This window comes from Athene cunicularia (assembly GCF_003259725.1).
Source record: "Athene cunicularia isolate RWA chromosome 2 unlocalized genomic scaffold, athCun1 chr2_part2, whole genome shotgun sequence".
Taxonomy (NCBI): Eukaryota; Metazoa; Chordata; class Aves; order Strigiformes; family Strigidae; genus Athene; species Athene cunicularia.
Genome location: NW_020799096.1, coordinates 87,344 through 113,740, shown reverse-complemented (window position 1 = coordinate 113,740; position 26,397 = coordinate 87,344). Strand labels below are relative to the sequence as shown.

General features: G+C 43.1%; 1 protein-coding gene across 1 annotated transcript; it reads right to left on the bottom strand.

Moving 5' to 3' along the window:
• Positions 1-706: 706 nt before the first annotated feature.
• On the bottom strand, positions 707-26,397 carry VOPP1 (VOPP1, WBP1/VOPP1 family member). The gene is made up of 5 exons (XM_026843974.1): positions 26,386-26,397; positions 25,452-25,510; positions 9,635-9,712; positions 7,467-7,603; positions 707-3,617 (listed from the first exon to the last, which is right to left on the bottom strand). Exons 1-5 carry the CDS (start codon positions 26,395-26,397, stop codon positions 3,436-3,438), a joined length of 468 nt encoding a protein of 155 aa, XP_026699775.1. The 3' UTR covers positions 707-3,435.

Below are 26,397 nucleotides of genomic sequence, written 5' to 3'. Positions count from 1 at the left end.
TACAAAGGACTGGCCACAGCAGAGCTATGGGAAATGGGTACCAAGAGTCCCTGGTAGTGCCTCTTCTCTCCAAGAGGCGTAGTGGGAGATTTCACTGGGGCAGAAGAACGGGCCTGACCCCCTTCTCATGCCCATTTCTGCCAGGGTCACAGCAGCAGGAACCTCAAAGGTTTCCTTACCCACCTAGGCATATTTTTCCTGATCACTGCTTCCTCACAGGTGCATCAGAAATGTTTTGATGATGCACAGCTGAATAAAGGACCCTCAAGGGGTATCATTCATGTTCCTGGCTCCCCACCCTGGGCTCATTGGCTTGACTTAAGCAGCTCCATTCTGCCCAAACCCTGTTCAAGGCATTACACCTGCTCTGCAAGAACCAGGAGATTGGTCCCCACAACACATTAAATCAACTTCCTGATGTAGATGGTGAGATCTCAAAGGCAGTTGGAGAGTCAGCCCCGTTCCGTGGTCTGGTGCCCCCAAGAGGGGCAGGGCAGTGCCTCACACATCCCCAGGATGCCCAGCCACCAGCACCAACCTTATTTTACAGCCAAAACACCACTCTGCCTCATCAGCATCTCTCAGTGGCATTAGCCCTTCCCGCTCTCCTCCTCTGCACACAAGAGGTCACACTCTTATCTCTACTTAGTAATACAAAGAACTTTAAACATACAGGTCAGGAAAGAGCAAAGAAGAGGGCTAGAGGTACAGCAACATCCAATCTTACTTTAATAAAATGTAGTTCAAAACAAAACCTGCACAAGTTTTACGAGCAATGGAAGCCCCCGAGGCTGCTGAATGACCTAATTCTGCTCCATCCATCCATCCTCCAACCCACGACCAACCTTGCCAAGCACACAATGTATACTCCTGTACACTCCTGATCAACTTCATATTGTTGATATCACTCTACTGAAGGTTACAAGGGCTTCTCCCTTTTTTCTCCCCACTTTTTTTTTTTTTTAAACTAAGAGGGGAAATAAAGGGTGAAAAAAAATGAAAGAAACCCTAAACACTTCCAAAAGCAAGGCAATGAGAGGAAATGCATGTAAACGGTTTGGAAGTAATTCGTACGGATGCCCACACAGGTGCTGTTTTCAAGAGAAGACCAAACAGGTTTGCTAGCAGAGGAGTGCATGTGTTGTAAGAGGTAGCGTCATCCATCAACACTAGCAAATAAACCAGCCAGAGTTCAGCAAAACTTCACCAGAAGTTCAACTTCAATTGTACAGTGTGAGAATTCACTATAAAAGGCTTCTATTCAATGTGTCCAGGAAAATGCCAGCTGTCATAGATACATTTTGCAATATAAAAGGACTTAACATCCACCTACTAACATGAGGTCTGTTGTAATTTCTACTGACAGAAAAAGAAAGGTTGAATTTTTTTAAAAAAAATTGTGTCGTGTATACACAACCATATACAGTGACATACGCAACTTTACACTTCACATGCACGCTAATTTAGAAAATATATACACTTGTGGTGCGCAGATGGACCTAGTAATCATATATAAAACGTACTTTGTTGTTACCTTAAGTGTCCAACGAGTCTACGCTGCACACACAGAAGCACTCTGCTTTGTTGCTTATTGTGGCAGACAGTAAAGGAAAGCCTTAGTTAAAATTTCACCCAAATCTGGTTTGGGGAATGAGCTCCTCAGAAGCTAGCTTTGCTCCAGGTGAATACTAAAGCCACCAGCGGCTCTTAGTGACCCGTAGTGGTTTTTCTGTTAGAGACTCGCGTTCATAATGAAAGGGGTGCTCTTTTCTGCCAGTTCTGCAAATCCACCTTGTCCCCTAGGAACAAGTTCTCACAAGCCACCAGCATGCATTAACAGCACAATAAAGCTTCAGCTCCCTGGGCAACCCAGGTCTTCAGCTGACTCCAGACCCCCTCGGTGACCTCTGTGCCCTGGCTGGAGTGACACAGGAGCAGTTGGTGTATTGGCAGTGAGTAAGCGTTCACCCAGCACCCAAAGGACCACAGGGGACTCCTAACCCTCAGCTATGCTGTTTCTGCAGGTCCTACAGTGGTAGAAGGCGATGGCATCTTCTTTTTGTCACCCATTAGTGACACAGCTCTGAACATGCACAAAGGGAGAAGGTCCCACTAGTATGTAGTCACGCCTCAGAGCAGCTGCATGGTTTTACTAGACACAGATAAGTGAGAGATGAGGCCCCTCACAGATAAAGGGGCTCCGGGTTTATCTGAAGGTGTTGGCTTGGGGTCACTCAGAGTCAGCCACAAGTATGAGATGGTGAATTGGGAATCCTGGATGAGGAGTTAAGTCACTGAAGCCAAACCTTCTGCACATCGGGTCAAGGAACGGCTCTTAAGCACCGCTCCCAAAAAGCGGTTTACTTGCCTGACCTAGAGAGGAGAGCAGTTTTACACACATCTGTCACCTGGAGATGACAGCTCTGCTTAGTACTCTTTGTGGCAGCAGTAGGACCATAATGAAAGCTACTATTTCTCAGGGATAAAACTCCCAACAATGTCAAAGGGAGCAAACCTGGGAGTCCGCTCCCATTCCTTCTTACTGTAATTATTTCCCAGTTTAGGGAAGAAAACTCACTTTCAGTGTTTCAGTATTCCTAACCGTTCTGTCAAGACACACAGGCACAAGTAGCTCTGAGGTTGTAACACCTCCCTCTCACTACCGATATTTAGGCTGGTTCATACAATCTCACTGCTGCAAAGCAAGGGGAGCCAGGATGCCAATCACACAGGCAGAGTCCAGGTGCTGGCCAAGAAACATTCAAGTCCCGGTCCTTCACTTTTTCAAAGCATCATTTAAAGTAATGACTCCCTCTTTTCTTGGGCACTTGGCAAAGCCCCTGCCGTGACTCGGCCAACACTGGTGCTCCAGTCACAGCGACTTCTATCACAGTGTCTTTCTGTTGGGCATCAGCACCAAACTGTACAAGAAAATTGTAAATGAAAAAGATGGTGGTCACCATTTCTGGGAAAAGCATTGCCCTGCCTCTTCTACTTCTACCCTCTTTCCCTGTCATTTTCCTTGGATGAGGGCATTTCTGCTATGGGGTCTCAGGTGAGTGCACATCACTCTGGGGCTGCATAAAGAACTGCTATCAGTAGCCTGCCACAATGCAATTAAACTCATGATTGAAATAAACAATAAATAAAGAGAAAGACATATAGGTTTTAAATATAGGTTTCCATTAAAAGCATTACAAAGACAACTTCTCTCATTTTGAAGACAAAGAAAAAAATCCACTTCTACTAAAAAAAAAAAGAAAAAAAATTTAAAAATTACCCCTTTGCAAGTAACTTTAATGAGGAAAGGTGCAGGGGAGGGAGGGAGAGAGGACTTGGAGAACTAGCAAGTGTTCAAAAGGGCAGATGCCCTCCATCTCGGTCATTTTGCAGTGGCACCTTCTCACACAGTCAGGTCAGAGAGCCAGAGAGTCCTCACGTGGAGGATTTCACCACCTGCTCATAAGGGGGAGGTGGTGTGTTGCAGTAGGAAGGTGGGGGTGGGTAAACCGGGTTTCCTTGTGGGGAGTTGGGCTGGACGTGGAAAGCCATAGCCATGGGATTCATCACAGGTCCACCTGGATCTGTGTAATACGGCACTCCAGGTTGTTGTGACCCTGAAAGAAAGAAAAGGAGAGAAAATGTATCAACAACAGCAGCAGCATCAGGTTGTGCTCTTCCAGGGCCTCTGCTCTGCACACTTCTCAAAGTGTTCATCAGATCAAGGACAAGGAGCCACCTTTCTCCCATTCCAGAAAAAACCCAGGCTTGTGGGACTATATGTTCACTTCTTGAGATTTTGCCAAAAAATTTCAATTTTGCATGGAATAGAGATCATTTAGTGAAACAAAGGGCACCACTGCCCCAAGCAACTACTATTTGAAAGGTAAAACAGCACGCCCTGCTCAGTTCCCTGGACAGAAAAGCTGCAGTGCCTGTGAGAGGCATGGGATCCCAGATGGACTCAGGTGTCAAGTCTTACAAAAGGATTTCACTGACTATTTTGTGGCATACTGGATCCGCCTGTAAACCAGAGTGCATCTCAAATGGATAATTTCCCTTCTAGGTGCAATGCAGCTAAGGAGTAAACATGCATGAAGAAAAACCCAAGTTGAAGCCTATTACGTCTGGCTAGCACAATGAAACAAGATTGATTTGCACAGATTAAATTTAGGATATTATGCTGGAGCCTGCAGGGACAAGGAACGGAAACATATGATCAAATGCAAAATTCTTCAGCCATGACACATGAGGAGTAACAGAGACTGCTGCCATGAGGGAGAACCAAGGTGGTTGTAACCCTCCTCAGATATCACAGCGGGTGGCGGAAGACAATGCAATTCCAGCAATTAAAGTCACAGACTGTTTCTGTCTCAAGATGTAAATTCGTTTTCTTCTCTTTCTATTTAAACAAAGCTGGACTGAAAACAAAAAATCATGGCTGAGCCACAGGTTTTCTTCTTTTGGTGCTAGTCTGTTTTTCCTATAATGACAGCCTCACATGAATTTTCTCCTCAATCATTCCTTTCCGTGACTTAGTGACACTAAGACTCAGTATTGCCACAGAAGGAATATAGGCTTCCTGAAGCTTTAATCATCCTTTAGTACTTCAGGCATTCAGCAAGGAGCTACATACCCAACTCCAAAACGTGTCCTTTACAATATTACATTAGATGGGCTGAGCCATAAGGCACAGAGATGCTCCCAGAGTCTGGATATCTGCCTAGGGAGCTTTGTTTGGGCACTCAGGAGCAAAGAGGATGGAAAGCAGATCGGGAACACAGCTATTTCCTTCTTAACACAATAATTTTTAACACACCGCTGCAATAATTTTTCCTTTTGCCTGTCTGAGCAAAGAGGTCTGCTCTGCAGCTCTCTTCCTTCGCCGCAGCGATGAGAAGCCTTGTTCTGCTTCCATGTACAGCATCAGCACACAGCTGCGGGGGAGCCAGGCTGGGAACAGGAGCTGAGTCCTGCCTCCCCAAAGTCTGGGCTAATACCCTCTTCTGTAGCCTTTTCCTTAAGCAATTTTGTTCTAAAGTTAAATCCTGCCCAGCTCTGCATTTCTGCAGTTTCCATCCCCATGCAGGAACAGGAGAGGCTGAAGTAGCTCACTGCAGCTTGCTCTTTAGGAAAATAACTGCTTTCATTAAAAACTTCCATGTATTATTACTGAATTGGGGAGGGGGGCAAGTATGGATGCCAATCTTTTGAGTATTTTTTCAGTTCACTAAACCCAGAGGAAAACACCACCTGAATATTAACTTCCTCATGGGATCAGCTCAGTAAGTATTTGTTAAGTGTCTACAAAGGGACACAACCTTTTCTAGCACCTGAACTGCCAGTATGGGGCTATGTAGGCCAGGGATGAAGTGAAAGATACCACCAGGTCTGCAAACTGCTGCTTGTAGGTAAGGTTTCAATCCATCTTCCCAGTCAGGCCCACAGAAAAAGCACTCCCGCTTCCAGGCTGCTGCTGGCATGGCAGAAGATGCTGCCGTTATCTCTGCAGGGAAGGAGGGAGATGGGCAAGGAGCCACGTTTCAAGGGCTCCACCTCAACAGTGAACTGGCTACTGCTACCAAATCTGGAAAAGGAGCTAGTGGAAAATGAGAACTTGGTTGACTACTAATTCCCATTGCTTTTTCTGTTGAATATTCCTAGAATAGTAGAAAAAGTAAAAAACAAAAATAAAAAATCGGTGGGGTAAAGCTCAAACCCTAAAGCTTTTAAGTAACAACAACAGTCTGGAAGCAGGTGGCATAAGCAGGTCATCCAAGGGCTTGTGCTTATTTTATATTTACCCACAATTTGTGTTCCATGAAGTGTCATGAAAAAATAAAACTGTGCTCTAAAATTAAATTTGGTCTTTGCCGATCCAGCCAAAGACGCTCCCTGTTCACATAATCTTGAGGTTATTTTTCAGGATTAAAAATATTAGTTTAGTTAGCTTGGCTCCCCCCCAACCCTCCACTGTTGAAAAATAAGTACTCTCTGTGGAAATGGTTGTTCAGTCAAGCAGAAAAACAGACACAGAATTGAAGTCCTAAAAAATCCTCATAGGATTTAAACCAAAAGAGGGTGAATGAAGTGTCAGTTTTGTCTGTAACATCACTTTATCCATTTAGACCTGCGAAAGAGAGAAGGAAAAAATGCATGTCTGTGCTTAAGGATGCAAGTAAGAGCATTTTCAAAGCCTGCACAAGGCTGTGCAATCGCTGACATGATGGTGGGGAGAGCCCAAAGGCTGCATTCTCTGTATAATGCTCGTAGTCACAGCTAGCTAGAAGGGGGTTAGGACGCTTTTCTAAGGAGGCTGTCTTGATGCAGCCACAATAACGCACAAAGGTGTAATGCTTCAGAAGATGACTTTTGATAGAGAGGCTTGAGGCACCAAATTTTCAGAGAGATCCTCCTTCTCATTACAAAATATACGGTTGTGTTTCCACTTCCAAGGCAGTATGATATAAAAACAAATTGCCAATTCCAAAAAAATTATCTGCCGGCTTCAGCCCTCTCTAATATAACATGCAATAAAATGACAGTCTGGGAGGAAAAGTGTCAGTGTACCAAGCACGCCTGCATATATGTGTGTGTGTGTACTTTCACTGGCAAAAATTAGCACTGGCTTATGCAATCTGGAGAGCGGTTAAAAACGTCCCAGTTTGGCCTTGCTGAAGCAGGGAGAAAGCAAGCATCAGAGTGTGCACTCAGGTTAAATCTCAGCAAGCATAGAAGGTCTTCCAACTAGAGGCAGTTGGATTCAAAATGCTCCTGTAAGGCACAAATATCATCAGGTGAGTTTTACTTTGCAGGATTCTCCAAACTGGGACTAACAGCCAGATGGGAAGAAATAACAAACTTAGAAAGCAGTATTGCCGGAGGAGCCGTCACTAGGTAGATCCTCCTGATGCTCACAGCCTTTACTGACCAGAGAGACAACTAACAAAGGGAGAAGGACCACTTTGCTGCAGAAAAACTGTAGCACTGAGCATGGAAGGCCAATAAAAAAAAAAGATTTGCAAGATAACCAGCTCATGGAAGAAAAATGTTAGGCTTTCCTTCACCTCTGCAGATGTTATGAACTGTATTTAAAACTCTTCACGTCACTGTTTATTTTAGATACCTGTCATTTTGTCTCTGCTGCAAAGTGAGAATTTGCTAGCCTCCTTCCATGCATGGACACACAGCTGTAAAGGTATTAGGAACCACGAGAAGGGAATGGAAAGTCCTGTCATCCTGAGTTTCAAAAGGACTTGTGTACACTGTGGCTGAATTATAGTGTTTGAAAGTCAGAAGACTTCACTCATCACAGGAGGTGGCTGCATGGTTTAGTACAGTGCAATCCCTTGTCCACATCCCCCAGTTTCCAAAACCAACCAAACAAAACCCCCAAACCCACTCTTTTAAAATGCTGTGGCAAATATAAGAAATTAGTGAAACTTGTTTAATAAGCAGTCTCTGACCTGATGCAGTGTTGACTGGTTGTCTGGTGTAAGACACGTTAAAAGTAGGTTCTTCTACTAGTGGAGGAGGGTACATCCGCCTTCGGATAAAGAAACCAGCTCCGCAACAAAACAAAACTCCCATCATCAAAAGGAACCTAGGCAAAGAGAAGAGGGAAGTCAAAACTCACCCACATTCCGGCAGCTCTCAAATCCAGAGTGTTCACTGAGAGAAACAAGAGTATCATCTAGCAATCGTCAGGCTACAGCTTTCATCAGGGTTTCTTAAACAGGTTGCCTCTTGAGAGCAGGTCCATGTCATTTGAGATAGCACTCATGGGGCACTTATGGGTATATCACAGACATCTTTAGCCATCAGTACTATTGCCTGATGTTTTCTGGCATGTAAAATACAAAACCGAAACTAAAACACCCTGGAACTTTTGGAAGGTTCGTGTTCATACCTGACCTTTGTCACTGGGATGCTGAACTGAAATTCCAGGTTGGTACAGTTTCAAACTGCATGTCTTGGACACAAGCCTCGCACTTACAGCACCGAGGCTCCCCAGGTTTGTGGGGGACAAAGAGGAATACTATTCTGCAGTTGCCCTTAAAAGAAGATCCTTAGATGTTCTTAAATTACTCAACACTCTAATTTCGTCTTCCATGGGAAATCTGTAGCTGGCATTTAAACTCAAGCCAGAAGACCAAAGCATTCAGCATTGAAGATGACAAGCTTTGCTTTGTGCTTCCCAGATGGGATATACATTCTCAAGGAAAAGGACATCGTTTATTTGCTTTAGTTCTTCTCTCAGCTCCTTTTCTGACCTGACAGAACTGTCCTCATCACTCCCTTGCCCTGCTACTGTGGAAACAGGCACATGCAGGAAGGGCAGTCAGAAGACTGTGTTCTTCAGACAGTTGGCTTTCCCTGCGTTTCCTTGATTAGGTATCAGACATGCTAATGACTGATGCAAGCTCCCTTAAACCCAAAGGGTTCTTCTGCCTGTAATTGCCACCTCATTTCAGGGCCCTTTACTGGAAGCTGTGCTCTTTTGGAAGAGGGGGAAGTTGGCCAGAGGCCACTGAAGTTGGCCAGAGGCAAGCCTACACACCATGCTTATCTCCCCTGGGGCATTCCCAGGTGCCCGAGAGGAAGAGTGGCATGCTGCACAGCAGCGAGAGGTATTTCATGCAAAGGGTCAAATTCTGTTCTTGTTTCTATGGTGGAAACAAGAGCAGGAGGAGGTCATGTTTCCCCAAGCCAGTATTAATACATTCCCTTTTGGCAGTGTTCCTGCAAAGGATTTGTTCTGAACAGAAAAGCAGAGATTTACGACGTCACTCCAGAGATTGAGATGCAGAGCTCTTCAGTTATATCAGTAAGGATTGTACACTGAAATCCCAGTCAGCTCCAGGAAATCTCTGTATTATAGCATATATCAGGCTTCTGGTTTTCAGTGTTTATTCGTTTCAATTTTGAAAGCTTTTTTTTTTTTAGCAGTCTTCAAATTCTACATAAAAATGGTGAAATCAGGTTTTCTAGGAGAGCTTTTGCTTTCTCTCTACTGTAATGAGAAGGTTTTATTCAGGTGCTTTCATAAATTCCTCTCCAAAACGAATTTACCTTATTTTTTCATTATGCATATAACAGTGATTAGTTTAAGCTTTATCCAGATTACTGAGCTGCTGGTTTCACAAGCTCCATCTTCCTGCCTTCTTTTCCCTTGCTGTCTTCTCCAGTGAAATCCTCATAGTCATAAATGTACTTCTCTTCCTTTTTAATTGAGGCCTCAATTCAGCTGGCAAGAATATCTTAAACCCTGCCTAAATGCACAATCCTCCTTATACAATCCTCTTTTAAAACTGCGTGCCCAACAAAAACAATGGTGCCGCCTGGTAGTAGCTGAGACAGGCCTAAGGAATTCAGCAATTCTGGATAAAAGTGGGACCACTGCCTGTACAGACCAGCAGGATGCAGAAGCAGGAAGGGTGAACCTGACATGAGTGACCTCCTTTTTCAGTGTTTTCTCACTACATCATCCTTGCATTTATATGTACACATATACATTACTGCATACTTGTACCTACTTTACTTTAAAATACTAGGGCTGGCAATACCCTGATTTAAGTCCTACAAACAAGACAAGAACATGACAAACATAGAACTCCCAAATGCCCTGACCTACCAAAAATACCATAGTCGCTGGATAGAGAGAGCTCTTACACAGCATCTTGAACCACAGCAGTCCTCATAGGAACGACATCTGCAGAGAAATGAAGAGGAAAAGGTGTTAGGGGAGTGGTTATCACTCAGACTAAAACGGCAACTCCAACTCTGATGCTGTTCACGCCCCTGCCCAAGGCACTATTTATGAAGGCACCACAAACCTGTGAGGCAAAGCCTCCCAGAAGTGTTCAAGGTCAAGCTGGATGGGTCTTGAAGCAACTTGGTCTAGTGGAAGATGTCGCTGCCCATGGTAGGGGGGTTGGATGATCTTTGAAAGATCTTCCCAACCCAAACCATTCTGTGGGTCTATGAATAAGAACTGACTACCCTTGGCCGGATAAAGTTGTCAAACACATGTATACATTCACGGCACAGCTGTGTCACTATTCAGGAACTTTTTGCATGTTACTGAAACTACCTTCCTATATAGTTCTTTTAAAGCCACCTCAAAAAGACTCAATGTAGTGTTTAATTTATAAAAAAAGGACACATTATAAAGAAAAGCAGCATTACTGTGTTTTCTTTCACAGTAAATGAACACTGCAGACTTCAAACATGAGCCATCTGGGGGTTTGTTCACTGCAACAGACAATAATTGCAAGGTCAAAACTGCCAGATCACTCATTCTTTGCAAATCAGCAGCTTCCAAACAGAGAAACCACTGAGTGCAGAGAAAACTTGGAGCGTTCCGTTATTTACAAACTTAATGGCGGTTTCTGCTTCTTGGAAGTTGCGTTGGACTGCAACTGCCAACAACGCCCATTATTTAAGTAAGCTTCCCTCAAAAAACCCCCCACATTTCAAATTAATATTTCATATGGAATAGAACTATTTTAAATGTATTATAGCACCAACCACTGTAAGCACAAGATACCACTTCACAAAAAGCCAGCACGTACGTTAACAGAAACCTCTGAACAATTTCTACACTAACTGCCATTTCCCACACAAATTAAACATATTTAGTAGGAAAAAGGACAAAGGTAACACAGAAACTATGGTATGTGACAGACTTGGATGAAAACATTCAGATAAAAAAAAAAAAAAAAAGAGGGGGTTAAAACTGGATTGATCTTTTTACGGATGTTCACATCTGTATGCTCAATGCACATATTTAATTAAGCATCTGGGTTTGGAAAATTTACCCAACTGCATGATTGTGTTCCCATATTTGTATGCAAAGCTAAAAAAAACTCTATTGGATAATTGTACAGACAATTACACATTTACACACTCAGTTAACAAGCCTTCACTCACAAAATGCATCAAGTCACACAGGCTTCAGTCTCTAATCGGGGCCAGAGGAGGATGCCCAATGGATACATAATCAGTTGTTTTGCAAGTGAGAACAGTTACAGACTGTGTAACAAGACAAGAAGGCAGGATTTATTTAAGCAAGCCAGAGGATCTGACATGATCAGCAAGGTCCGTTAATATACTCAGGCACCCCGTTTGAGACTCAAGAAGAGTAAGCTGCTCATGCCAAAAGAGAAAACACCCACTTTGCCATCCCTGAATCTGATAGCGACCGAACCTCAAACCTCTCTTCTTTAAAGCTTGTCAGGACCCTAACAACTACTCATACTCAATTCTGCCAGACCTCACAAAGCTACTACCAAGACTTAGCAAGTCAGCATTAACGTCAGTCCCACCAAGAACATGAAATTAAGCATTCTTCCATGCTCCCCAAGTCAATCAATCCAACAGGAGCTTTCAAGACATATGTTAAATGCATAGACAGGGAGAGGTCCCTTACGAAAGGGGGCAGCAGCCACTGCCTTCTGTTAAATCAGCGGCTGTGGTACTCCTTTTGCTCCTCAACACACTTTGGATTGGAGCACCTCATCCATGATGATGGGCACTTGCCCCTTTTGCTGATGCTGCACAGCAAGGACTTTGTTGGGCCAGAAAAGCAGAGAAGAAATGGCCCATAAATGTAGAAGCCCTTCTTGAGGCAATGAAGGCCAAAAAAAGAAGGATTTTAGGGATCTGAGCAGTCTTTGTCTCTGCCTCCACACATTGGCTCTGTCAGTCCAGACACCTACACCTGACCACAAGCAGGATGGGGAGCGGATGCACCAGGCCGGTCTCTGGCCCCAAACCATTTCCCAGATAAAGCCCCAAGAGCTTAACTTGTATTAAAAGTCAAACTAAACCAGAGGGCACAGGGAGGCTGCACGTACACCTCCCCTGTACCCACTCTTGCCTTGCTTATTTTGCATCTGTTTGCTCCAGAGCCAGAAGAGATGGGAAAAGGCTATTTTAAATTATATAATTATGGTCGTTCAAACCACCAAAATTAAAACAGCATCTGTACAAGCAGCATAGTACCTGAATTTACGTTTTATTTTTAAATTGTCTAGGCTACAAGTCAGCACCATTTTTAAAGTCTCAGTGGCTTAGCTTTTCTTTCTGCAGAAAAGGACTGAACTACCAGCTGGAGGACAGAAAGGCTCAACTACTGAATGTTTATGAAGCTCCTGAGACCACTGAATGCCAAACAAACAGGCCATCAAAGAGAAGTTTCATCTCCTACACAGATGACTGCACTTTCAAATGGCTGAAAATGATGATGCAAAGGATGGAGGAGTCTCTCATTACGGCTCTGTTTAGAGAAGCTCTGTTTTCCAATAGCCAGTAAGCTTTCTGAGGCAACCCATCCAAGGCTAAGCACTGCATTTGCTGGGTGGATCTGTGCAGCTAAACCAGTATCACAACTTGGAGAGAAATACCTTTGAGATCTGACTCTAGTAACCCTTTCACGTTTTAGCCATAAAACCAAAAGGGCGCTTTATTTTGCATGCCTGTGAGTATGGACACATGTACCCATATGTAGAAGCCTGGAATCAAGGATGATGCCATAATAATAACCTGCTGTTTGTGTTCCCCATCACTTCACAGCAGTGCCAAAAAAGACCAAAAGAACGAACAGCTCATTTGCTGAGACTGCCGTCAGAGTACTACAGAAGCTCTGCTGATCTCTTGCGCTCGATTCAACGCGCTATGAAAAAACAACACAATTCCTGAAAACATGGATCCCAATTACAAGAAACTTAACTTACTTACAAAAGCCATATTCATTATCAGGCAAAAGATGACAATAAAATCAACTTATTAATGTAACATGCAAGCTTAAGTATAATCACCCTTTGACGTACAAACTCTTACTGCCTGAGAGCAAATCCCAGTAGAATTAAGACCCTGGTTCATAAAAAAAATCCCCAATTAAGCACACATATATATATATTTACTGAACTGTACGTATGTTCTTTAGATTAAAGTGGTGCTTTAGCTCTGCTTTACGGAGAAGGACTGGTTGTGCCCAATGCCAGTTGAAGGAGAATGAGCCTTACTACTGATCTGAACTGGACCAAGCCCATCTCCTACAGAAGACTTTTCTAAAGCCAATTTCCCTTTTTCACACATCAAGAATCACCCCTAGAACTGCATTTCCCTAAGGCAATGCTTGTTTCATTGATCAAAATTTAACCCGTTACTTAGGATAAAACATGATCCATTAGTTGCTTTGATAATCTCAACTTCGCCAAGCATACGGTCTCTCTTTCGAAAACTGTCTGTAATACAGTTTATTATTTAGAAAGTGCATCTTTTCATTCATAATTCAGTAGAGTGAAATAAACGCATCTGCGTGTCCAGTGACCTGTACTGCTAGCACCCCAAGGAACTGCTGTGTCAGAGATCAAAGTTATGCTGCGTGTCAGATCACAGTGACAAGCTTTTTCTATGGGTTTGCACTTAAATCATGAGGCTGAACTTCCTTCCTTAAAGGACAAGCAAAGCACAAAGTTTCATGTAAGGGTCTATGGTATGACCCAAACCCCACAAACAAACCCTGCACTCGTCTGTATTCTGCAGACAGTAACAGCTCAATGAAAAGGTCCAGCAGCTCTTTTCCATTTATATCTGCATCTACACAGCTGAACAAATCCCTTCTTAGCAGAGCTACCACAGCAAAGAACTGCATCTAAAAATAATTCAGTGATTGGTACTTGCTGAGAAGTGGAGAAATTAAAGAGGTAAATAAAGGACTACAGCCTCCAGCAGACTGTAGGACCGCAGTAGTCTGACAACGTTCCCTATCCTCACTCAACATGGGTATTCCCCATCAACACCATCCTTCTGAAATGCAGGCTGCAGCATTCTTAGGTTTCCTCTCTAGACTATTTGAATCATATGTGCCAAAACCTGATTTAACATTTAAGATGTTTGATTAGCAATGTCTTTTGGAAGAGTAAAAGAAAACATAAAGTGTTAATCCACATGCAGTGGCAGAAACTCTACTGTAGACAGAGACAGAGGAGGGGAGGATGAAGGAAAACCACAAAACTGCCACAACAACCAGATAAACTGCATGATTTTTAACCAGTGTCCTGAAGACAAGCTTGGCTTTAATCCCAAAACAGGTTTCGTGCCAGTTGTAGGTTAAATGTTTGCTGCATGTACGTGTAAGATCTATGGAGCAAACTGGGATTCACTGGAATACAAGAAGCAATGGGAGTTTTTGAAGTGAGGGGAGGGAAAATGAAAGGGAGCCAGGAAGTTAAGTAAAACGGGATATAGCAATAGACCAAAACTAAGCACAGAAAAGAAAGATTTTGGGGGGAATGGCTAGTAGCATCTGATGAAGCTAAGGAAGTCCCAGATGTGGTCCTAATACTGGCATCGGCAAAAGACCAGAAGGAGACCCGTAAGTGCTCACAAGAACTGGAAGGGATGGGCTGCTGAGACTGGGTCACCTCCAGGCAGACTCAGTGTTGGGCCCTCAAAGCCAGGTCTGCTGCCATTGAACAGATGAAGGCAGGCAGCTGAAGTGTGCATTTTAATCTGCTTGGAACTCAGCTGCCAGGATACAGTGATGCTGAACAGAGAAAAATCAAACGAGCCATGAAACAAAATGAAGAACAAAGCAGGCAACCACCACAAAGTGACGAGCAGAAACAATTCTGATGAAGTTCAGAGTCTTGCCTGGGCTATCAATGGAGGAGTAATACCACTGAGCTCAACAGGACTACACTGCCACAAGATTCAGAACTAGACCTGAAGGATGAGAAATGAGGAAGAGGATCAATAGAAGGTGTACCATGTAACTAAAAAAGAGAGCGCTATTTTTCTACCAAGCTTATTTCACCAATAAACTCATTTCAGACCATTCTGTATGTGCATTTCCATCTTTCAATAAAAAGCAGTTTTCAAAGCAAAGCCATTGTCTGTACTGCTATTGCAAGGAAACACCCAGATTATTGACTGCTTACACTTGGAGGACCTTACTGCTACAAGCATGGTGGAGAGGAATTAATTTTGCTACAGCAGCCCACTGAACATGTTAACTGAAACACTGAGTCCAACTCAGGAGTCCCACCTAAGTAACTATTTCTGAGTCTCAAAATGGTTTAATCTCTCTCCAGAAAGGTGCTGCAACAAAGGCACACTGTGTCTCCTTAGCAAATCATGGCCTAATCTTCAGCAGGGACACAACTCCACTGCAGTTCCCTGCAGTCACAGATTCTTGGCACCCAAAAGCATTTATCTTCCTTTTTATACATAGTAAAGGTGATCCCTCAGCACATGCAAGAACAGTGCCTTGTAAAACGTAGGTCTGATATTGGCAAATACATATGTAATGTATATAACTGCTTCATAAATGAATGCAGCTGTGACCTCAGTGGGACACCTGTATTTGAGAGTAAAACGCTGTCACTGGTACCTAGGAAAGCACTGGAGATTTAGTTACCCAGGTACCTGATAAATCACCCAGCCCTTAACTACATAAGAAAACATAAGGCAAAAAGGAAGAAAGGGGCTGTCAGATAATTTTTTCTACAGAGTAGAAACAACAGAGACAGAAACAATATTTGCTCAGATTAGGTTTCTGTCTGCTTTGACACAACTAAAACCGCATACAACGAGACAAGATACTTGGCTCCTGTCCTTCACACAAGGCATGAAAAACAAGAGCAGGTAACAGCTGAAAAAGGGATTGTTTCTCAATTATTCTTTAGGTGAAGGGCCCATTAACACTGTCTCTGTGCAAGAACTGAGCAGAATATGGTAAATCCTCCCTCACTTCTGATGGCATGAGTAGTATTTGCTCAGCTGCTCCCATCAAACCGACCCTTCTACAAGCCTTCTGCTACCCAATGCCTTGCCATAACCCCAGCCCTCTGTTCTCAGACTCCAAGAAGAAAACCACCCTAACAGAGGGACTCTCCTTGTTGTCTGTAAAGGCAGTAAGTCTCACCGCATGGCTTTCTGGCCAGCACACGTCCCTCTAGAAATTTTCTCCGATCCTCCTGTGGCAGAACCTAGCAAGAATTGCAGTGGTTTGGTCTCTGTCCAGTGGCAGTATACAGTACCTTCCATAGCTGCTTTTCAACATGGGCTGCAGGCCTTTCTTCCACAGAACAAAGCAGAGAAACAGCATAGCTTAACACTCTGGCAAAAGTAAGCCACAGATAAGCTGTACAATGAGTTTTCTGGAGGTGGAAGTGAAAATTTCTCATACAAACAGGGACTAGGACTTCTAGTTAATCATCAGGCCCCTTATTAAACAGACAATTAGTTCTTCGTATCTCAAGCTGCTCCCAGTGGGCGAGCAGTCCTGCATCTAATCGCTGCTTTGGGAGATTATAAGCAGTCCGCTGCCAGGGGGCGATGGGTCTCCATGAATTTGCTACCTCCCTGAATTTAACATACTGATGCATAGTAAAACTTTTTTCCTTCACCAAGACACCACATGGTCAAACAAAGAGAAGGTCACAGGTACTAATGGCCAACAGTTTGGTGTCACCAAGTCGGTCAAAATTTTAGTTTGAGGTCTCCCTACGCAGAAAGGGTTAGAAGCTTCGACATGACTTTGGGGTCAAATGCTCCTTGATGCTGTTTACTGGAGCTCAAACCATGTACAAGCCTTCCTGTCCTACTGACAGGAACCCAGAAGAAATTGATTCTCAGCCTCACATTAGGGTTCTTGCCTGCAAAATGGAAGAATTAATGCTCTGCTGAGTATTTCAAGTCAAACAGCCTCAACAGGAAAAACTGAGGGTCACTCATGATAGCCACAAGTGTGGCTATTGCACGCTCTAGAAATGAGAGGCGGGTGGGACCGGGTTCCCTGCTCCACCTCAGCCAGAGACTTCAGAGGACTACTCCACTAGAAAACAGAGACTGCCTTCTGTGCTGGTTTTGGCTAGGACAAAATTAATTTTCTTCATAGTAGCTAGTATAGGGCTATGTTTTGGATTTTTGCTGGAAACGGTGTTGATAACACAGGGATGTTTTAGTTACTGCTGAGCAGTGCTTACACAGCGTCAAGGTCGTCTCTGCTTCTCACCCCACCCCACTAGCAAGCAGGCTGGGGGTGCACAAAAAGTTGGGAGGGGACAGAGCTGGAACAGCTGACCCCAACTGACCCAAGGGATGCTCCATAGCATATGACATACTGCTCAGCAATAAAAGTGGAGGGACGAAGGAGGAAGTGGGGGGGGACATTCAGAGTGATGGCATTTGTCTTCCTGAGTAACCGTTACGTGTGATGGAGCCCGGCTTTCCTGGAGATGGCTGAACACCTGCCTGCCCATGGGAAGTGGTGAATGAATTCCTTGTTTTGCTTTGTGTGTACTTTCTACTTTATTTAAACTGTCTTTATCTCAACCCACGAGTTTTCTCACTTTCTCCTTTCTGATTCTCTACCCCATCCGACCAGGAGAAAGTGAGTGAGCAGCTGGGTGGTGCTTAGTTGCCAGCTGGGGTTAAACCACAACACCCTATTTTCCTCTTTCCTCACCTTTCTCAGAAGCAGCTGCTTATACCTGGTCAGCCTCCAACTCCGAAATCATTCAGAGCTTCAACTCTCAAATCAGGTCAGGCACCTACTTGATTGCCTGTGAAGGCTGAGATATTAAATCCCTCTCCTCAGGACTCACTCCTAGCAAGCTGAGGGGGTTGTTATGTTGGTAGCCTAGTTCTTCCCAGTTGTGCATCAGACAACCGATTCATTGAAGCAACTTCAAGTGCATGGCAAGGCAGCTAGTTGCTGGGCAATTACAGCAGTCAGGCCTACAACCTTAACAGATCCATCAACATTAAGAGAATCTAGTCCCTTATTCGAAGCAAGGAATACACCACCTTAAGGGCACAGACTATTGAAGCTAGTTGTGATGTTTTGTACCCTTATTGTTTAAGGCCATGCAGGACTGAGCAACAGTGGTGGGTTTTTGTTGCCTGTATATACAGATGGTCTGATAATTACTGCTGTCTTCCTTCAAGATACAAACTGTGCACTTACGTTCCTGCATTGAACTACATATGCAAACAGGCCCTTCCTGTGGCTGCTTGCTGCTAAATTGGTGGCCCTGGCCCAAATCCAGGTCTCCATTTCTGTATGGTGCCAACCATACAAGACGCCCAAAAGCGTGCAAAACTATTAAGCTGCCTTCCCTTCTCCCTCCTCCATGCTGGCTTCAAATCAAATGGAAGAATAAATCAACAGCTAGATTACTGCCCTAAGCACACACCTGCTGACACTTCATGCAGCTGTAATTGCAGTGGGAAAGCTAAGTGTATCATCAGGAAAGCCAACTTAATTAAAAGCAGTAAACATAACAGGATGTGAAACACAGAAAGTAGCTCCCATCATGCAACATGCCCTGTGTCTAGACTGGGGGTTTTTCCCAACCTCTTATACACGGGTTGATGGAAGGAGTGCTCTCTAAGCTCGCTAACAAAGAAAGTAATTCACTTTATTTTGTTTTCATCAAACATTTTGCAGGTTCTTAATAATGCACAACAGTATTATTATTATTACAGAATGACCACCAAACACATAAGGGCTTACACTGAAAACCCAGATGAATATGACTGTGTGATAAATACAACAAAATTTAATCTGCAAAGGAAGAGAAGTGTATGGAAATGCCCAGGAAATTTATTTCAAAAACCATGAAAAACCACAAAGAATATAATCAGCATTCTTCTTCCACAATAAGAAAAATAAGTGACTGTTCCCATGCAGGGCAGGAACATATTTTAACCAAGAATATTAGCAAACATTCTTTTTTTAGGTTTACATTAATGTTCTTATACTAATTCTAAACCTAGATTTAATCAACATAAATTTGTACACGTGCAGCTGTCTGCTGTATGCCATAAACTACTTTCTGCGGCAGAAACATATTAGCCTAAAAATACAGCACTTCCACCTGCACATGCTTTTAACATTTCTATAGGTCCTGTTTCAGATAAGAGTTAGAAAAAGTTCCAGGATGGCACTCCCCTATGTTTATTCTGTTCTTGACATATCTACCAGCAGCAATGGTTAACATTTTCTTCCAGAGAAAGTTTCTATGTTTCCTTCTGGATGTCTTTCACCTAGTAGCACACCAGTGAACAGTCAAAATATACTTAGATAAGGAACCCATGGCTGAGCTCCAATGCAAAAAGACAGTATTCAGAAGGTGGAAGCAGGTACAGGCTACCAAGGCGGAGTTTAGAAATCATCACATACACAAGCGTGATGTTAGAAAAGGCTAAACCACACCTACAACTGATAGTTGCAAGGGAAACCAAGTTTCCGTCTGGACAGGCAGACAGATAGATGGACCAAAAAAACCTGTTTGGATGGTGGGGCTCAAAGGGCAGTGTGACAGGTCACACTCTCCCTAAAGATTATGAAGTAATCACTGGTAACCACTGTAACTACAGAGGTCTAGACCCATCCTTTTGACAAGTGTGTTGCTGGAATTGGTGAGAAACTACTCTCACCAAGTCTGGAGATGGCACCAAACTGGGGATCGGTCAATGAGCTCAAGGGCAGGGCTGTGACTCAAAGATCTAGACTGGCAGGAGGAATGGGCTGACAAGAACCTCATGAAATTGAACAAAACAAAATACAAAGTTTTACCTGTGGGAAGGATGAACATCTTGCTGGCCATGGAGCATGAACATGAGCCAGGAGTGTGCCATGACAGCAATAAACGCCAACAGCATCCTGGAGTCTGTCAACAGAGGGCTAACCAGTGGATCAAGGGAAGTAACTATCACCTTTCACTGAGCACTTGTTGGACCACATGTAAAATACCACATTCACTTTTGGCACCCCACTAAAAAGAATGGACTTGATAAACTGGAACAAGCTCAGCAAAGGGCCACCAAGATAGTCAGGGGGTGGGGCACTTGCCCTGTGAGAGGAAGCTGAGGGACTTGGGCTTCTTCAGCCTAGGGAAGAAACGGCTTCAGAGGGACCCAGGAGCAGCTTGCCAGTACCCAGGAGGAGGTTACTAAGAAGATGCAGCCAGGATCTTCCAAGTGGTGCAGGGCGAGAGAATAATAGATGATGGATGTAAACTGAAACAAAAAGAGGTTTTGACTTGGTATGTGGAAAAACCTAACCACCATGAGGACAGCCAGGTAGCAGAGCACGTTGCCTAGAGAGGCTGTGCCCTCCTCTTCCTTGGAGTTTTCCCAAGGCCTAACTGGTTAAAGCACTGAGCAACCTGGTCTGACCTCATGGCTGACCTTGCTCAGAGCACGAGGTTGGACTGGGGGTCTCCTGAGAACCCTTCCCACCTGAGTTATTCTCTGATTTCTAATCAGAGTTACTCTCTTTCCTTCACTACTTCTCTTAGACTATCACATTATTAAAAAATTCAAGACACAGTAATCCACCAGGATGAGCTGAAATAATGTTAATTCAATACTGGACAGCATCAAAACTCTCCTCCAAGTCAGCCAAGCCCTGCCCTGTGGGTGACTACTTCACTGACCCAGTGACATCAGCCATGGTATTCTATTGCTGTGGCCACATGCTTACCACTCATACTCAAAAATATTTGTGCTGCTTTATAAACATCACTGGAAAGGAGAGGATTAGAAACACGCAGGTTCTAGTATCTGGAATTTATCACTTCATTAAAAGCTCCATTGTGATGGTAGCTAACAACAGGAAGCAAAACAAACAGTAAAGACCTATGGGGTTGGCCAGTCATACCAGGGAATATACTTCACCCTGCAGTGAGGGGAACATTCTCAAATCATTCTAATCAAACTACTCCTAATCAGTAAAGTGTAAGGCAGACTTCCCTCTACTATTCATTCCCAGTTCCGAAGTAGAAAAACAGCAGGAGTATCTTAAGTGCTGCTGGCATCTGCATACAGAGGAGGCAGTTTTGCAATCTAATGCATTCACTATGTCATCATTCACATTATTGCCAAGTAAGAGAATATCTTGACCATATCTTCTGCCAACCATCAGCACTTGAGGTACATCTAGAATAAGCCTGAGCTGTCTTATTTGAGTGAGAGTAGGATGAAGATCCTTGTGGAGATGAGAGTAAAGTCTGTTGAGACAGCTTTAATTCTAAATTGCTTTCTGTGCACCCACACAAGGAGATGTATGATCTAATTCTTTAAGCAAAGTCAGGGATAACTTGGCTCCCTGATTTTCCAAAGGATAAGAATTAGACTCCAATGACTAATTCCTTTCTCTGCTTTATATTTGTTTACTTATTTTTCCAGGCCACATAAATAAATTATTTGCTGAAGCAGGAGAAAAGTATCTGACAAAAATCTTGTGAGTCAGGCAACTAGGACATGGAGAAATAGTTGGTTTGGTTAGTGAAGTACGTTAAGCTCAGTCCTGGAAATTCTCTGTATCAACAGTAGAAGATTAATGTATGTCTCAAATTCCTGGCAAGCTTCCCATGATGGCTTCTGGTCTGAAATAAGCTATAAACTTATTCACACAACAGAGGTAGAAAAGATTGGAAAATGGTAATTCCTCACTTTAAGTCTTAAGAAATGGATTTATATTTGGAAGAAACATGTTTGAATTAAACTAAACCTTGCTGTGGCTCTGTGAAGGCTAGAACAATTATGTCCACTGGAAAAATAATTTTTAAAAGGTACTAATATCATTAATTATTTGGAGAGAGAGATGTATCATTAGTTCTATAACAGAGACCTCCAACCTTTGCCTTAGCTGTTAATACAGAAAGCATAACTGACAAGTTTTTAAAGAGTTTTGAGCAACATCTGTAACAGCTTTTTTCTTTTTTAAATAGTTACACTGGAAGACAGATTGAATCAAAAACTAAAAAAAGACTTAAGCTCAAAAAGAAGAACAGTCATACTACTTCAAGTTTTACCCCCAATCTGGCTGAATTTCCAGTACACTTTTTTTGGCACACTGATTTCTTATCCCATGTTCCTTTTGCTTAGCAGACACAGTCTTATCTCTGTCTTTGGATGGCTGAAGCAGAGCCTTTACAGGAAAGATTAACTCAGCTATCTTGCCTTTAAACTTCTGATAAAAGCAAACAACCATTTTATGTGACAGTCCACCTTGGATTTCTATTACTCTGGGCAATTTAAAGAGAAGCAGACACCTTCTAGGAGGACGTGCCTACCCAGAAGGGATAAGGCATATGGACATATCAGTCCAAGCATGCCTTGGTCCAAGTATGCCACACTAGATGCGTGAACAGATGCAGGACTTGGTATTTCTGAGCTGACAAGCCAACCTTTTCATTAGAACACAAAGTGTCTCCAAGAGAGACGTGACATAGTGCCAGCATGGGACTGAAATCACAGGGAAATCACTAAAAAGGATTGCAGTGCTGGGTTTCATAAGTCTCCAGAGATAGTCTCAAGACCAAAGGACAGACTACATATGTTAACTGGGTAGAAAAAACTTCTGTCAGAAAACCAGGGATAGAAAAGAATGAAATCTATGGTGAACTCATTTGACTAAATATATCTGCTTCTTTTGGACCATTGCTCCAGAAATTGTAAGATAAAATAAAATCCGTTTCACTACAGCACATCCCAGATCTAGATTTGCACAGAGGAGAAGCTCTCAGGCTAACATTACATATTATGCCCTTAGATGATTTAGCATCTGACATATGCTAATGGGGAAGATCCTATTCATACCTCCTCCCCCACAATACGCAGAATACTCCCTTCCTCCCGTTTCTCCAGCATTCGCCAAAAACTGTACCAGGATGATTCAACACTGACTCAAATGTGCTAAAATGAACAACTTTCTGTGGAATTAGCAAGTTGAATTAACTCAGGGAAGGGTCAAACAAGTGCTAAAGCAATGGGACTTCACCCTAGATACTGAGATTGGTATTGCGCCTCTCCTCCACCATACGTGTGTGAAGACAGCACAGGTAGGTAGCAGCTGGGGATCCTAGACAACAGAAATTCAAATTGCAGAGGTAGCAAAGTAGGAAAGCCCAGGTGCCACAGACATCAATGACATTCTATCATTTTCATGCATGCCACCTTTAAGCCTACTAGGCATTCAAATACCTTCTCTCCCCTCCCTTCCAATTTTCTTCACTTGTCACACATTATCTACCATCTGAACTTTACCATTCCCAAATCCTTATTTTCTTTCCTTAGTGTTTCTTCTTTCCCACTTAAACTCGTAACTCCAGGAACAACAACAGCATTAACGTGACACTCATCACCATCGCAACAATCCCTGAGCACACACACCCCACCCTTTTCCCCTTCCTTTTTCCATTTACTTACACTATCCAGGAGACTGGCAATCACAACACGTTTATGCAATGACTCAGCTAACAGGGTGTTGCAGTAACCACCATACACACACACAACTGCTAGTAACAATCTTCTGATTGACGTGATATAGTCAATATACAACAGTTTTCCCTTCACATTAGAAGATGTCCCAAATCAACCAACAACCCACCAACACCATAGTCTCCCTCACAACTTTCTTCCTTCCAATATTCAAAGCTATGTGCAATTCCAGGTAACCTCTGATGGACTGGAAAATAAACACACTTCTTTTCTACGAAATACTCCATTTAAGCACACAAGAAAACAGTAAACTAGTTACCAATAGGAAACCAGTTAGAAAGCAACCTTGTGTGCATCAGATCTACTGCAGATAAGCGAGCCTCCCCTTTGTGCCCCTTGCTTTTTCAGGACTCAGTATGTATTTACCCGTGGCCTGAAGATGCGGCAGGTGGAGGAAGCAAGCAGCCGATTCAATGTGAACGACAGAGCAAGCTTCAACTTTATTGAAAGAAATCACACCTTATATAAGCACTCTACAATAATCATGCATACTACTCACAAATCTATTGGATACATGTAAAAGGCTACATTATAATATCCCAGCCCCTTGTGGTATCTCAGGCATGTCACAACACCTTCCTTCTGGCTTGCTTTCTTTCCCAAGGCCATTCCTTTATCATACACAAGGTCATAATGTACCTCACTTTCTCTCTTTGTTAACATAACAGTCCTTTGTTATCAAAACTGTACCCTGGGTTTTTTCGTTTGTTTACCTCAGGTGGCTGCAATCAGCTTCTGCAGGGAGCTATGGCCTTGCTCTCTGCAAGCCGTTCCCCAACATGAAGACTCTGAGCTAGCACCCAATATCCAAGTAGCTCAAGTCTCCCTTTGTGTTACCAAGGAAGACAAACATTGGCTGCGAAAGCATGTGGGCAGAAACGTAAGCAGAACACCAAGGTGATGATGAAAACCACCCCTGAATGTCAAGGTACAGTGGGATTTTCATAATTTCGTAACGTCCCAGCTTCTTTCCCCCACGGCAGCAAAACCAAATAAAATGTAGGTGGAACCAAAGTCCTGTTGTTATTTGCATGCAAAGAAAATGAACTTATTTAAATTCACCCATCTGTTCTGGCCAAGCATTTATGAGTAATTCTTAACATTTCAGTCACCTGAAAAAAAGACAGCAAGTTCCAGGCACAAACACTTCCTAAGCAGTTAATAGTCAGGATCACAGTGTTTCATTCTTTCAGTGAGCTTTGTTTCTCACCTGGCTTCCTGGCTGCTTTTTGTCTCTAGTATTTCTCTCCCATTTCTGGCAGACAAAGTGGAGGTAGAGAAGAAAAGGGAGGAAAGTTCCTGGGCAGCATAAGGATTAGAATAATTTGCAATCCTTCAGCAAGAAAGAGCTTGCTCAGGGACCAGATGACCTAATGCTGCAAACTACTCCCTCCACCTCACTTTATTTTTTTTTTAAACTTATGTTTACAGGTGTTTGCAATTATGAAGTTATACAATCCCGGGACAAAGTTTAGTATGTTTATCTCCTTTCTGCCCCCAAATCCACAGGGAGGATACCTCCCACCCACACATTTCCTCCACCTTTTTGTTGTTGCCGTGGGCAATTTAAAACAGAAAACTGCAACTCAGAACAAACCTCAATCATGAGCCTACAGGTCACTGGCATCTGATTCACACCAAAGCCTAATATGAATGTAGATGCCACTCATCAAAAAGGACAGTTATGCCACGGATAACAAATCAAACCAATGCCCTAATTTAAACAACAATATTAGCACAAGGACAAACTTACTTTCAAAGCATTCTTGATATACTTCCTGATTACCTGCCCTTGTTCAAAACAAAGGGAGAACTGTCCTCACATGGCTCTACTTATGTTTCCTTTCAGTGTTCTGAAATAAGAGCTGTGTAAGATCTTGCATTTTGTTTTCAATTGGAAAGGTCACCTGGATTGGGTGGCAAAATGAGACTGTACACTTGTTTTAATAAGGAGAAAGGGAAAGAGATGGGACATGGAGAAGGAGGGAAAGGAAAATTTATTGCACCTTCATTTTTAAATTTAAAAAAGTCTCAGAGAAGTTATGGGAAAAGTATAATTAGTGAAAGAACAACAATCTAAGAGCCTACAGAATCTAATTCTCTCTTGAGCACTAGAAAATGCAAAAAGTGAAGTGATGACTACTTACATATAATATGTAGGATATAATCCTTCAAAGTACCAGCAGTGCTTTTTGGCCTCTGTACACTACAAAGAAAGAAAAATATGGTATTAATATTTACATAGGACAGCGTACAATTGTAAATGCAAGCACAGAGTATTTATAAATATTGTGACTTTGAGCAATTAGGGAAGGTTTATATTCCCAAAGATTTCCCAATCTCGACACACACATCAACTGGGAAGCCAGTTCATACAAATGGCAGCGTGCCCTGCCAGGGTTCAGATCCCTCATGCAGGGCTTTGTCTGTGGGGCCTCACAGCTTCCCACTATTCATGAACAAAGTCAGTACATTTGGTGCAGGCACAGGATCCAGCTGTGTGTTCCCTGGCAGAAGTGCCGTCTTAAAAAACCACAGAGACCTTAAAAGCCCATTCGTGGTTATAGTCACTTAAGAGGCCTCCAAGGCATAGCCAGTTTGATGACACTATGCATATGACTGCACAGTAAATTCAGTAACTGCAGGGTATTATTCATCTTTCTGGAAGTCTCTGGCATGTGGACCCAGGCTCAGAAAGAAGCAGGATGGAGAACCCATCCATCCCATCTCCTCTTCCTACAGCTTGGAAATATCTCAAGTGTTCATTAAAGTACCAGGGAAAGGAAACTGCTTTCTGCAGCCCAGGGGTATTGTTCTCTTTTGAAGATTGCCAGCGTATCCTTGTTAAAGGACGGCGACAAGCATTTTCTCAGCATGTGTGTGCAGGCAACGTGGGAAGCGCACATCGTTACGGGAACTGGCAGAGTACAGACGACAGCTCAGAACAATAGCGGCGCTTAAAAAAAGAAAACCAGACGTCAAGCCCAAACTCTACAATGCACAAAATATTCCTGCGTATCCTGCTGACATCGCGAGCATAAAATGCCGACTTCGTTGCAGACATAGCTCCAGGAGCTTCACCGCAAGCTGCAT

Coding starts and splice junctions, on each gene's coding strand:
- VOPP1 (XM_026843974.1), bottom strand. Junction 9,713..25,451: donor TTATATCCTACATATTATAT/GTAAGTAGTCAT, acceptor ATTTCTCTGCAG/ATGTCGTTCCTATGAGGACT. Junction 3,618..7,466: donor ACCAGTCAACACTGCATCAG/GTCAGAGACTGC, acceptor TCTTTCTTTCAG/GGTCACAACAACCTGGAGTG.